This window comes from Mastigoproctus giganteus, chromosome 10 (assembly GCF_048544385.1).
Source record: "Mastigoproctus giganteus isolate SK-2022 chromosome 10, ASM4854438v1, whole genome shotgun sequence".
In the NCBI taxonomy this organism is placed as follows: domain Eukaryota; kingdom Metazoa; phylum Arthropoda; class Arachnida; order Uropygi; family Thelyphonidae; genus Mastigoproctus; species Mastigoproctus giganteus.
In genome coordinates, this window is record NC_143584.1 from 153,030,396 (window position 1) to 153,043,808 (window position 13,413).

Genomic DNA, 13,413 nt, shown 5'->3' on the forward strand with positions numbered 1-13,413 from the left:
TCCAGAAGCCTCCTAAAGAGTCACCAATAGGTTTGGTCTGGTGTACTAACTAGTGGCTAGCCTGCCATTTTAGAGCTGTACCCTCGAAATGTAAGGATGATCGGATCTCACCATGATGTTCATCATAACTTCAAAAGTCATCAGTCATACTGCATGAGGGAAGAGATGGGGAAGGGTTGAGTGGAACTTAGCTCTGGAGACTAAACATGAGTTCTACCACTTAAAGCCTCCAATAAGCAAAGTGGTGGTATTGTACCGGTTGATGAGAGTCATCTACCACCTAGTATTGCCTGGTAACACAGAGGGGCAGCATTCCTCCATGTGGTGTGGGCACCACACCTCGACCCCTGCTTACGTTGGTTCACACCCATAGTGTGCTTGTGCATGGAGGTTATACCCAGGATTACTAACAGTCCCACCATTTGTGAAAGTGCAAGCAGAGGATTTGGCTGTCACAGACTGTCCGGACTTTGCCGAAATTGGGTCCACTTGACTTGAATGTCACCCTAATATAAGTTCCATCAGTATTTTAGCCTTCCAGGTAGCAAGTTCAGCTTGTCTGGCCTATCTGAGAGAATGTCTGTGACAACCTCAAGGACCAAAGAAAAATACAAAATATAAATATACAGAAGTCAACGTTTTTTCTTACATTTTTTTATCAGTAGAAGTTTATTTACAAAACTAAAAATTGATGTAACTGTGATTGCATATTTTTTTACATATAATTTTTCTACATAATCCCTATCTCTTTTTATAGCATACACCACCTGGACAGAGTTTCTTGTTTGTAAATGATATCACAGAGTGATATTTTCACTTTAACAACAAATTTGCCATCATTGCTAAACTTTCCTCTGCAATTGGAATTTTTCAGTGGATTATTATTATTATTATTATTATTATTATTATTATTATTATTATTAGCTATATGGTGCAAAGGAGTCTGAGGTTTATGCTGCACTAGCCAAAAAAATAAAATAAAAGAGAGAGAAAGAGTGAGAGTGTGTCAAAAGGGAATCACCAAGAAGGAGAAGAATGATGATATCCAGCTCAGGACCCTGGGTGTCCCAAGCCCATGCTCACCAGATGTGAGCCACTGGGGTTAATGGAGTAAATCTGATGGAGTAAGGACCAAACTGTGGTGGATAGGTAAAACTCTAGTACACTTTTCCAGTTGCCTCCTCAGTTTTCAAGGTGGTTCGTGGTCTTCGTTTATCATGCAGGAAGACATCTACACGGTGTCTCAAAAATATTGGTACAAACGTTTAGAGGAGGTAAGTAACATCTAAAGGAATGTGAATTGCATAGGAACCCATAACCGGAAACGTCACGGGAAAGTAGTAGCAGAGGCATAAGAAGCAGAAATGACACAAGACAGTAATTAGTGGCAAACATTTATTTGACATAATATTAACAATGGAGTACGAGATGGATGCATTTCATGATGTTACAACAAATGCTCGAAGGTTCCACCATGAGACGCGATGCATCCGTGACCCCGACGCCGCATGGATTGGCGGACAGTGTCGAACACACTTGGAGTTTCTTTGACAGTAGCAGCAGCGCAGACGAGTCTTGCCACGAGATCCATTTCCATCTCCATAGGCGATTCATACACGATAGATTTGAGGGCCCCTCACAGAAAGAAATCAAGGCTCGATAAATCAGGTGAGCGTGGGGGCCAGACAACGGGTCCACCACGGCCAATCCATCGACGGCCAAAACTCTTGTTCAAATGGTCACGAACACACCTTCCATAATGGGCAGGAGCCCCGTCATGTTGAAACCAAATGTTGCGTCTCATATTTGCTGGAACATCGTCAGTAGCCCTGTTAGAACTTGTTCAAGAAAGATCCATTATTTAGCAGAGCTCATGTGGGATGGTAACAGGTATGGGCCGACTAAGCAGTCACCGACCATACCTGCCCACAGGTATGGTCGGTGACTTTGCGAATTATTTATTGCGAAGCGATGTTGTGCCGCAAGGGGCCGCACACCGTGTGGGCCCTCTGCTAATCCATACACTAGGTGCATGTCTGCCAGCTCACAGTTCGTATATCGATGCATGCTCTTCGTGCGGTGACTACTGCATGAATGAGTAAACCAGAAATTTTCCCTCTTGCGAACTGATGAACAGCGCCGTGTACCGACTTACAGTGACGTTTCCGGTTATGGGTTCCTATGCGATTCACATTCCTTTAGATGTTACCTACTTCCCCTAAACGTTTGTACCAATACTTTTGATACACCCTGTATATTAGTATTATGATAGCATAGTGGGTTAGTTAGTTTCAGCAGTGCAATTTTTTTCTTGGTCTATGTGATGAAATCCAACATGCAAACATTGAGTGTTTTCTTTGGCATATTAATAGCCATGTAGTCAGGGTATAAGCATAGGGTTGTGTGTGCTGCATGTTCAAATCTGTGTAATACTAAAAAATATAGCAATATTTTTATAGTCTTTAGATTATTTTGCTTTTATTTTAATTTTATTAGAATATAAGCAGAAAATTTATTTATTTTAATTTATGGATGGACTTGCTATAAATAGAGCGCCTCCGTAGCCAGGTGGGAAGGAGCAGCAGTGCGTAGCACACGCTTCTTGATTAGACCGGGGTTCGAGCCCGTCACCACCAAATACGGAGGATGCGGAAAGGTCATCACCGCATATCCCGGAGCAATATGGCCTTAGTTGCTAATGCTCCTAAAAACCAAATAACAACAACAACAACAGCTATAAATAGCTCTTGAGGTTGTTCAAAGTAGTGATAGCAACAACAATTTATGATTTATCTTTTTTCCGTAAAAATCACACATTTCCTTTCCTAGAAATAGTATTTGAAATGTATTGCTCTAATCAACATATGGTTCAGATCTTGCCTAATCAGAAGTTTACAGATGGTAACAAAGTTGTTTTTGAAACAAAAATTGGCCCTTAGAAATTGAAGAGAGCTTTTGCCAACAAGGAATACTAGCCTTTGTATATAATTTAGTGATGTAAAGCTATAAAAAAGATGATTATGAAAACCACTTTTACCAATTTTTATATATTTTTTAATAAAAGTTTTCTAATATAAAAATCGTGGGACAAAACTTGAGTGACCTCATATATTTAGTGAAAATAAAATGCTAGTTGTATTTGTGTAATGATTCATTTTTTCTATTTTTAGCTTTGAACAATTTTGCATTAATTACTGCAATGAAAAACTCCAGCAGTTATTTATAGAATTGGTTCTCAAACAAGAACAAGAGGAATATCAGAGAGAAGGTATTGCCTGGCAGAATATTGACTACTTTAATAATGCCATCATATGTAACTTAGTTGAAGAATCTCACAAAGGAATAATTGCTATTATGGATGAGGCATGTCTTATTGTCGGAAAAGTAACTGATGAGGTAAAGTTTTACCTAAATAGTTCAGTTCTATTTTAATTGTACATCTTTATCTTATATTCTGTAGGTGCATTAATTATTGCAAAATGCAGCTATTTATTTGTGTATTAATGTAAAGTGTTGCATTAAATTAGTATCATTTATGACTGTTGATCAGACCTGACTCCAGGAGGGTACAACATGTGCACTACACTCAGTCCTAAATGCTGACGAACCTCATGTTCACACTGAAAGAATTGGGAGTTCATTTTCAGTTTTATGCTTGAATTAAAAAAAAAATTGGAAAGTTTTGTTCATGAAGTTTTTCATGGTGGTTATATGTTGGTACATAATCATGTTTTTAGAATAATGTACATTAGGTTAGGTTCTTATATATACTTTAAGTTTTGAAAATCTAAATGAAAAGTAAATTTTAAAAAAAGTAAAAAGTTTTGAAAATGAAAAGTATAAGTTTATAATTATATCTAATAGTCTTCTTCTTGTAATGATCCCAAATATTCTGTTGTTTTTTAGTTTTTTTTTTCTTTTATTTATTTATATGAAAAAAAGATCCCCTAAATATTAATCATTGGCCTTGTGCAATTATTTTGAACCTAGCACCATGTTATTTTATACTCATCCTCATAAATCCTAGAATTGGCCTAGTGGTCAGGCGCACGGGTGCATAAGTACATGTGCCTTGAGTGACCGGGGTTCAAGCCCGTGACTACTGAATACGGTGCTGTTTCTTGTATTCTATCTATCTTGTGAACTCCTCTAACCGTTTGGTCGTCCCGGAGTATAAACAGAAAATTTATTTATTTATTTATTAATACTCATGGAAAACATTTAAACAGACTCTGAAAATGGTAATCAGTATCCCTGTACAATTTTGTTTTTAAAGATTTACAGAGCCTAAAGTTAAGAGCATATTCAGATTTTTATAAATGAATATTAAATGTCACCCCTTAAAGGAAATTTTAAAAAGCTACATAGGATAATACAAGACTAATACTCAAGATTTCTAAGAGGTACAAGCTAAAGATTATAATGATTTATGCACCAACATCGAGCCATGATGATGAAGAGGTTGAAGAAATGTACACTGAAATTGAGAGTCTTCTAGATGAGCAGAAAACCCACTACACTATTATTATGGGGGACTTCAATGCTAAGGTTGGAAAAAGGCAAAACAGCGCAGAAAGAGGAACTATAGGAAATTTTGGAATTGGTGAAAGACTTGTGGAATTTGCAGAATCTCAAGGAATGTCAGTAATGAACACTTTTTTCAAGAAAAGGGTGAACAGAAAGTGGACATGGAAGAGTCCAAATGGATTCACAACTAATGAAATCGACTTCATCCTCACTAACAGAAGATATATTGTGAATGATGTTACCGTCCTGAATAAGGTAAATGTTGGAAGTGATCACAGAATGGTAAGATGTACACTTGATATAGATGTAGGAAAGGAAAGGAAAAAACTGACTCGAGTAAATAATACAAAGGTCTTTGAAATAATAGAGGAGGAGAAAAAGCAGTATGTACTGGAACTTAAGAACAAGTTTGAGCTTCTGCAGACTGCTCAGGACCAAGATATCGACGAGGAATATTACAACTTTCTGAAAGTGTTAAAGCCCAAGAAACCTATAGGGAAAAATAAATCCAAAGAAGAAAAAATTAGTCAAGAAACACTTGTCATAATGAACCAAAGAGGACAAATGAAGAGCAAGAAAAACACTGACAGGGAGAAAATTGAGTATACTGAGTTATGCAAAGCCATTAGAAAGAGACTCAGAGAGGACATAAGAAGATTTAACACAAGAAAAGTAGAACAAGCATTAAGGGAAAACAAAGGATTTAAATAAGCAGCCAGAAGCAGTAATACAGAAAGACAAATGATACTGAAACTGAAGAATAGCGATGGTGTACTTATAAACAGCAGAGAAGGCATAATTCAAATAGCAGAAGACTACTATAGAGAATTATACAAGGAGCGAGGGAATGATACCAGCAGTGGGGAAGATGGATTGCAAAGTAGCAACACATACGACATACCCGATATTCTTCCCGATGAGGTAGAACATGCATTGAAAAAAATGAAGAATCGGAAAGCCCCGGGGGAAGATGAAGTTACTGTAGAGTTGTTAAAATTGGGAGGAAGAGACATAACACAAAAACTGGCAAGGCTCTTCACAAAGTGCATTAGAAAAGGTGTGATGCCTAAGCAGTGGAATAATGCAATCATAGTTTTGCTGCATAAGAAAGGAGATAAATCAGAAATTGTAAATTATAGACCAATTAGCTTGTTATCCCATATCTACAAGTTGTTCACAAGGGTCATTACTAACAGATTAGAAAGAATACTTGATGAGAATCAACCGAAAGAGCAAGCTGGCTTTAGGACAGGATTCTCAACTATGGATCACCTTGTGGATTATGAAAAGGCATTTGACTCCATACAGCATAAGGCAATGTTTCGGGCACTGGAAAGACAAGGCATAGATAATCCATATATTATGATTTTGAAGAAAATATATGAGAGTGCTACATCCTTTATTAGACTAGACAAAGACAGTAGCAAATTTAAAATCGAGAAAGGAGTTCGACAAGGAGACACAATATCTCCGAAGCTGTTTACTGCTGCCCTTGAGGAAGCTTTCAGAAGGTTAGACTGGTCGCAGAAAGGAGTCAATGTGAATGGAGAGTACCTAAACCATTTACGATTTGCAGATGACATTGTGGTCATAAGCCACGATCCCAAAGAATTAGAGGAAAATCTTAATCAGTTATGCACAGTTAGTAAGGATTTTGGACTAAAGATGAATATGGCTAAAACAAAAGTAATGATGAACAAGTATGCCACGGAAAGGGAAATAATGATTGAAGGAGCAGTAATTGAAAAGGTGGAGTCATATACTTATCTGGGACAAGTTATTAGCTGTAATAATGATAAATGGCTGGAAGTCAAGGGAAGAATAAATTTTGGATGGATAGCATTCAGGAAATATAGTCACATACTGAAGAGCAATATCCCAGTTTGTCTGAAACGTAAAATAATGAATCAATGTATACTCCCCACCATGACTTATGGAAGTGAAACTTGGGCACTCACCAAAAGAATGGAAGAGAAGCTAAGAACTACACAGTGAAGAATGGAACGAATTATATTGGGAATCAGACTGTTAGATAAGAAGAGAAACACATGGATTAGGCAGCAAACTCAAGTAAAGGACATTCTTATCAAAACTAAAGAACTAAAATGGTCTTGGGCAGGACACATAGCTCGAAGACATGATGACAGATGGACTAAGAAAATAACAGAATGGTACCCAAGAGGAGCTAGAAGAAAACCTGGAAGACAAAGGCAGAGATGGATAGATGAAATTCATGAGTTTTTGAGTAGTAAATGGATGGCCAGTGCTCAAAACAGAAGGAACTGGAAAGTTGCTGGAGAGGCCTTCATCCTGCAGTGGATTGAAAATGGCTGATGATGATGATGATATAGGATAAAGAGGTATTCAGTTGATGATATGGTTTCAGTGAATGAAAGATTAATAAATCAGGTATGACAGATGCACCTAAAAGTGCAAAGCAGCATTAAAGGATCAAGAGTATATATAAGTTTGTATTAATTTATTGAATAAAGTATGCATAAATGGATGCGAAAGTTACACAAAGTGCCAGTAACTAGAAGGGTGAGGAAAGAAGAAAAAGAAGCTTAGTAGATTTGTGAAAGGTGAAAGAATGTTAATATGCTAAAGTTTGTGAAGAATTAAGAAAATTATGGGCTGAATTACCAAGCCAAGAGAAAGAAGAAGAATTGTAAAAACTAAAATTAGCACATCAAAATACTAATAAAATAAAAAAAATAATAAAATGCAAAAAAAAAAAAAAAAAAAAAATGAAAGTGGTATAGCTGTCATCAGATATGGGAGGAAACTTATTTAGAAAAAGGTCAAATATAGGTAAGGCAAATATGCTTGATCTGGTGTCAGCTGAAATAAATATTGATACATGATCTGGTATTTCATCAGGGGAACTACACCTGACCTTGTATCAGGAAATGCATTGCCATACTTGTCCATAGTAGTACAAGAAAAGTGAAAGGCCAAAAAGCAATGAAAATAAAATTAATTTTCATTCTAATACAGTATGAACAAGGTAGTCCCAATGCAGTGTAATTTATTTAGGTAAAAATAAGGATCAAGTTAGTATAAATAAGGATCAGGTTAATATAAATATGTAAAATTTAATGTAGGATTTAATTTTATATAGATAGGAATTCAATGATTCATTAAATAAATTTGGAACAAGCACATGGTATAGGGTGAGGTATTAAATTGAGGATGGGGAAGGTAAAAAGGAGAATTTTAAATAAATACGAAAAATAGTAATAGAAGCAGAACAGTAGGAATGTTTGTATCACTCTCGTATACATTACGTTTTACGTAATGTTTTACGAATGGGAAGACAGTAGAAAAAGACAGCAGAAAAACAAAAAGCAAAGAAAAAGTTATTAAATAACACTAAGCTTGCTGGGGTTGTGAAGCCCAACCTTATAGTAAGGGCTCTGGCATTTGTAAGCTATAGTATAAAAGGGAGCTAATAAAATGCTTGTATTGAAAGTAAAAATATGCGTGTCAAAACATGTTGAGAATCTAAAACGAAATTGAAAGTATAATAAGAAAGCGAAAGTGAACAATACCTGGAGTATTTTAAGAAATGCGTAGCAGAAATAAGCTGGCGGCAAAAATATGTGTAGCAGAAGGAAAAAGGTGGGGAGATTAAGCGCACATATTTAGTAGAGGAGATGAATGCACGCAAACTTCAACTACGTTGCTGATATATCTACATGATAAAGCAATCTATAATAGTGTAGTGGACTTAATATTAAGCTGCGAAAAAATGCAAAACAGTGGGAAAAATAGTGACCTCTATTGTCATATTTAGAATACAAGTGTATGCAGATAATTTAAAATTAGCAGTGAAAAAAGAAATGCGGTTGGAATAGTATGACTTTACTGTGATAAAGTCATACAAAATTATAAAAATAAACATACTACCGTTAATAGATAAATAAAGAGTGCTGAACAATACGGTGGCAAAAAACATATACACGTTAGACCAAATGATGAGGCTACGTTATATTAAGCTGAATAGTCTCATATCAAGGAATGATTGTAAACGTATCAGAGTATAGAAAACAAGAATCATCAAACGTTTTGAGATATAAATAGATTAATAATTATAATCTATAGTCCAAAAAGATGTAAGAATTCAATTTATAAAGAATCCAATTTAGCAAGAAAATACATCCAAGGAAAATGAACTAATTTAAATTCATGGATTAAAGAATGTGATATAATTCCAGGGATATAAGTAACATGGTGACTTTAGATCCAATTATAAAAGAACAGGAAATAAGTTCATGTATATGAAACAATTCCAAGAAAATAACTATAGTAAGGAAGAACAGGAAATAATTCCAAGTATATAAAACTAGATGAATCCACAGGTAGTATCAAGTGTGAATTCACTGTGAAAATAATAGTAAACGAATCCAAGGACAAAGAATCAGTTGACATTATATGCAATGGTAGTGTAGTTATTAGAATCCAATTATGAAGTGATATAATTCCAGGGATATAAGTAGCATAGTAACTTTAGATCCAAAGGTGGTGCAGTTAAGAATCCAACTACAAGGTGTCTCAAAAATATTGTTACAAATGTTTAGGGGAGGTAGGTAACATCTAAAGGAATGTGAATCGCATAGGAACCCATAACCAGAAATGTCACCGTAAGTCGGTAGACAGCGCTGTTCATCAGTTCGCGAGAGGGAAAATTTCTGATTTACTCATTCAAGCAGTAGTCGCCGCACGAAGAGCATGCATCGATATACGAACTGTGAGCTGGCAGACATGCACCTAGTGTATGGATTAGCAAAGGGCAATGGACGAGCCGCTCAACGAATTTATGGAGAACGCTTCGCAGACAGACATGTACCGGATCACGGTTTGTTTGCATGTGTGCATCAAAATTTGTGTGATTATGGGTCATTTAGAGGTAACTGGAGTAGTGCGGACAGACCACGTTCAATGCAAACTCACGCCATGGAAGAAAGTGTGTTGAATGCCTGCCAGAATAATCCTATTACTAGCACATGTGCTGTTGCCTCAGCCTTAGGAGTGTCTCATTGCAGTGTACAGTGTGTCTGGCACGACGATTCTTTACACCCCTTTCATCTCCAAAGAGTTCAGTTACTGCTCCACCAAGGTCATCCTGCACATGTGGCTTTTGTGCAGTGATTTCTCCAAGGAAGTGTTCAAGACTTGAATTTTCCGGCATATGTTTTGTTCACGGATGAGGCTTATTTCACTCAGGAAGGCTTATTCAATCAGCACAATGCTCATGTGTATGCTCACAACAACCCACACGGTGTGCGCTCCCATGCGGCACAACATCGCTTCGCAATAAATGTACATTCACCGACCATACCTGTGTGGGCAGGTATGGTCGGTGACTGCTTAGTCGGTCCATGCCTGTTACAACCCCTCATGAACTCCGTGAAATATCTGATCTTTCTTGAACAAGTTCTACCAGGGTTACTTGACACCGTTCCAGCAAATGTGTGACGCAACATTTGATTTCAACATGACAGGGTGCCTGGCCATTATGGAAGGTGTGTTTGTGAACAGGCATTTTGGGCGTTGGTGGATTGGCCGTGGTGGATCCATTGCCTGGCCTCCACACTCACCTGATTTATTGAGCCTTGATTTCTTCCTGTGGAGGGCCTCATCTATCATGTATGAATCGCCTGTGGAGACGGAAATGGATCTTGTGACGAGACTCATCTGTGCTGCAGCTACTGTGAAAGAAACTCCAGGTATGTTCGGCTGTGTCCTCCAATCCATGCTGCTTCGGTGTCACGCATGCATTGCATCTCATGGTGGAACCTTCGAGCATCTGTTGTAACATCATGAAATGCATCCATCTCGTATTCCATTGTTAATATTATGTCAAATAAATGTTTGCACTAATTACTGTCTTGTGTCATTTCTGCTTCTTGTGCCTCTGCTACTACTTTCCCGTGACGTTTCCGGTTATGGGTTCCTATGCGATTCACATTCCTTTAGATGTTTCCTACCTCCCCTAAACGTTTGTACCAATATTTTTGAGACACCCTCTATAAAAGAACAAGAAATAATTCCATGTATATGCAACAATTCCAAGGAAACAACTATAGTAAGGAAGAACAGGAATTAATTCCATGTATATAAAACTAAATGAATCCATGGGTAGTATCAGGTGTGAATTTACTGTAGGAAGAATAGTAAATTAATCCAAGGATAAAGACCCAGTTGATATATTCAGTGGTAGTGTAGTTAAGAATCCAATTATGAAAGGACAGGTACCAAGTCTGTGGACATGAAACGGTTCAATTCTGCCCAGACACGATAGTAGGGAGTATATGATGAGAGCCCTGTCGATCAATTCGGCCCTGGAAAGATTGTGCAAGGCTCAAGGGGTAGAATTTTTTCCAGCCTGGACTGTACTCGTTAACAGGAGAGACCGCTTCTACAGGGATGGGATACACTTAAATAGAAAGGGTGCAAGAATATTTGCTGATGCTATCGAGGCAGTGTTAGGCGGGTCGGAAAACTGCTAGCTTGGGTGGAGACAAATACTAATAGATTAATAGTAGCCACTGGCAGAGGTGAAAGAGATTCTTTCACTGCTTCTGTTGGAATGAACAGAAGCCTAGAAAACAAGATGCAGGATATTTCAGAGACTGCTGGTAGTCATTGCAGTACAAGTAAACACATGGTTTGTTTTAGGGTAGCTAAGAATAGAAACAGGTGCATGTATACTTGCATGTACACCAATGCTAGGAGTTTAGTAAATAAATTTATGAATTTGAGGTATTGCTCAAAACATCAAAGGCAGATTTTGTTGGGATATCAAAGACGTGGTGTCAAACAGATATAAGGAATGCAGAACTGGAATTTGCGGAGTACAACGTCTACAGAAAGGATAGACAGGATAGGAAGGGAGGCGGGGTTATGCTATTAGTTAAGAAACACATAAAATCCAAGGAAGTGAAGCTTGTCGACATTGCTGGACAGTGCAGTGTCGAGTCAGTTTGGTGTGACATAAGCACTGGGAGATCAGAATTGAGAGTAGGAGTGTGCTATAGGCCTAATGACTCTGATGAGTATAATAAGAAACTGTACAGGGAAATAGAGTGGGCCAGTAAATCAGAGTCTTATAATGGGGGATTTTAATTTCCCCAGATATTGACTGCAATTTGGGGGCTGGTCACTCACACACTAGCAAGACTTTTGTGGATTTATTGGATGATTGTTTTCTACATCAGCATGTTCAAGAGGCAACTAGAGGGAGTAATACTCTTGATTTGATTATCAGTAGTCATTCTTCTTCCATTAAGAATCTGCAGATAAAGGAACCACTAGGTGGCAGTGATCACATTGTGCTGAAGTGGGATTTACTCAAAGCGGTAACTACCATTAGGGGTAAAGGGAAGGGTTATTGCTTTCGTAAAGGCGACTACGATGGACTGAGACAGTATTTAAATTCTATACAGTGGGACCAACTGATGATGTTACCAACAGCAAATTCAAAATGGTAAGCATTCAAAGAACTTATCTTGGAAGCTACTAGGCTTTACATACCAAACTAAGAAATATTGTTCAAGGTTTAGGCCTAAATGGATGTCAGATGAACTAATGAGACATATGGAAAAGAAGAAAAATGCACTGGATACATAAAAATTAACACGTGACACAGAAGCCTATGATAGTTACAAGTTGATCTGTAACCAAGTTACAAAGGAGGTTAGGCAGGCGAAGGCAGATTGCAAGAAATCTTTGGCAAGGGATGCAAAGAAAACCAGCAAAGAGTTCTTTACTTATGTAAACTCTTAGAAGGAAGGCGATGAATCAGATTGGTCCACTTGATATTGATGGGTCAACTGTTGATGATCCTGCTCAGGTAGCTAACAAACTAAATGAATATTTTGCATCGACATTCACACATGAGGAGTTATTCAACGAGGGGAATGCCAGAGGTGTATTCAACTCTGGCAGTAAGCTAGAGAGTCTTGTAATAACTGAGAGTAAAGTGGAGGAGAAATTGTTGAAGATAAAGACAAGAAAGGCACCTGGGGTGGATGGGATCTATCCAGTTATATTTAAGGAGGCAGCAAGGAAGTAAGCAAACCCTTAGCCATAATTATGAGAGCTTCCTTGGACTCAGGGGAGGTACCCACAAACTGGAGATGTGCAAATGTGACCCCAATTCACAAAGGAGGATCAAAGGCTGACACAAGTAATTATTGACCTGTGAGTTTAACTTCTGTTCCAAGAAAATTAATGGAGGCACTGGTTAAAGAAGCACTGAAGGATCATCTAGACAAGACTTCAGTTATAGCTCGTACACAGCATGGTTTTGTTAAGGGGAAGTCTTGCCTGACCAATTTGATTGGATACTATGATGCAGTCACAAAAGAACTGGATGGAGGGAATAACTTTGATATTATATACTTGGATCTTAGAAAGGCTTTTGATACTGTTGCACATGGAAGACTGCTGCATAAATTGGAGCAGTGTGGCATTGGAGGAAAATTGCTGCTATGAATAAAGGGATGGTTGAGGGCGAGAAGACAGAGAGTGGTAATCAATGGACACTGCTCATCGTGGACTAACGTTATCAGTGGAGTCCCTCAGGGTTCAGTATTGGGTCCATTATTGTTTTCTGTATTTATAAATGATATTGATGATGGTATATCAAGCTTAATGTCCAAGTTTGCAGATGATACGAAGGTTGGCAGGGTTGTCAAGGACACTACTGACACTATGCTGCTGCAACAGGATCTGGAAAGTTGAGCAGATGGTCTGAGAGATGGCATATGAAGTTTAACATTGACAAATGTAAAGTGCTATATATGGGAAACAGCAACCCCAGAGCAATGTATCAACTCTGTGGTACTAAACTGACAGTGGTAGAGAATGAAAGGGACCTGG

General features: G+C 37.8%; 1 protein-coding gene across 1 annotated transcript in view; it reads left to right on the plus strand.

Moving 5' to 3' along the window:
• LOC150079390 (unconventional myosin-Id-like) overlaps positions 1-13,413 on the plus strand; it is a 302,739-nt gene that overhangs the window by 211,769 nt on the left and 77,557 nt on the right. Inside the window, exon 9 of the mRNA XM_090384045.1 lies at positions 3,171-3,396. Within this exon, the coding sequence (XP_090240171.1) occupies positions 3,171-3,396 (226 nt within the window). The remainder of the gene's footprint in view (positions 1-3,170; positions 3,397-13,413) is intronic.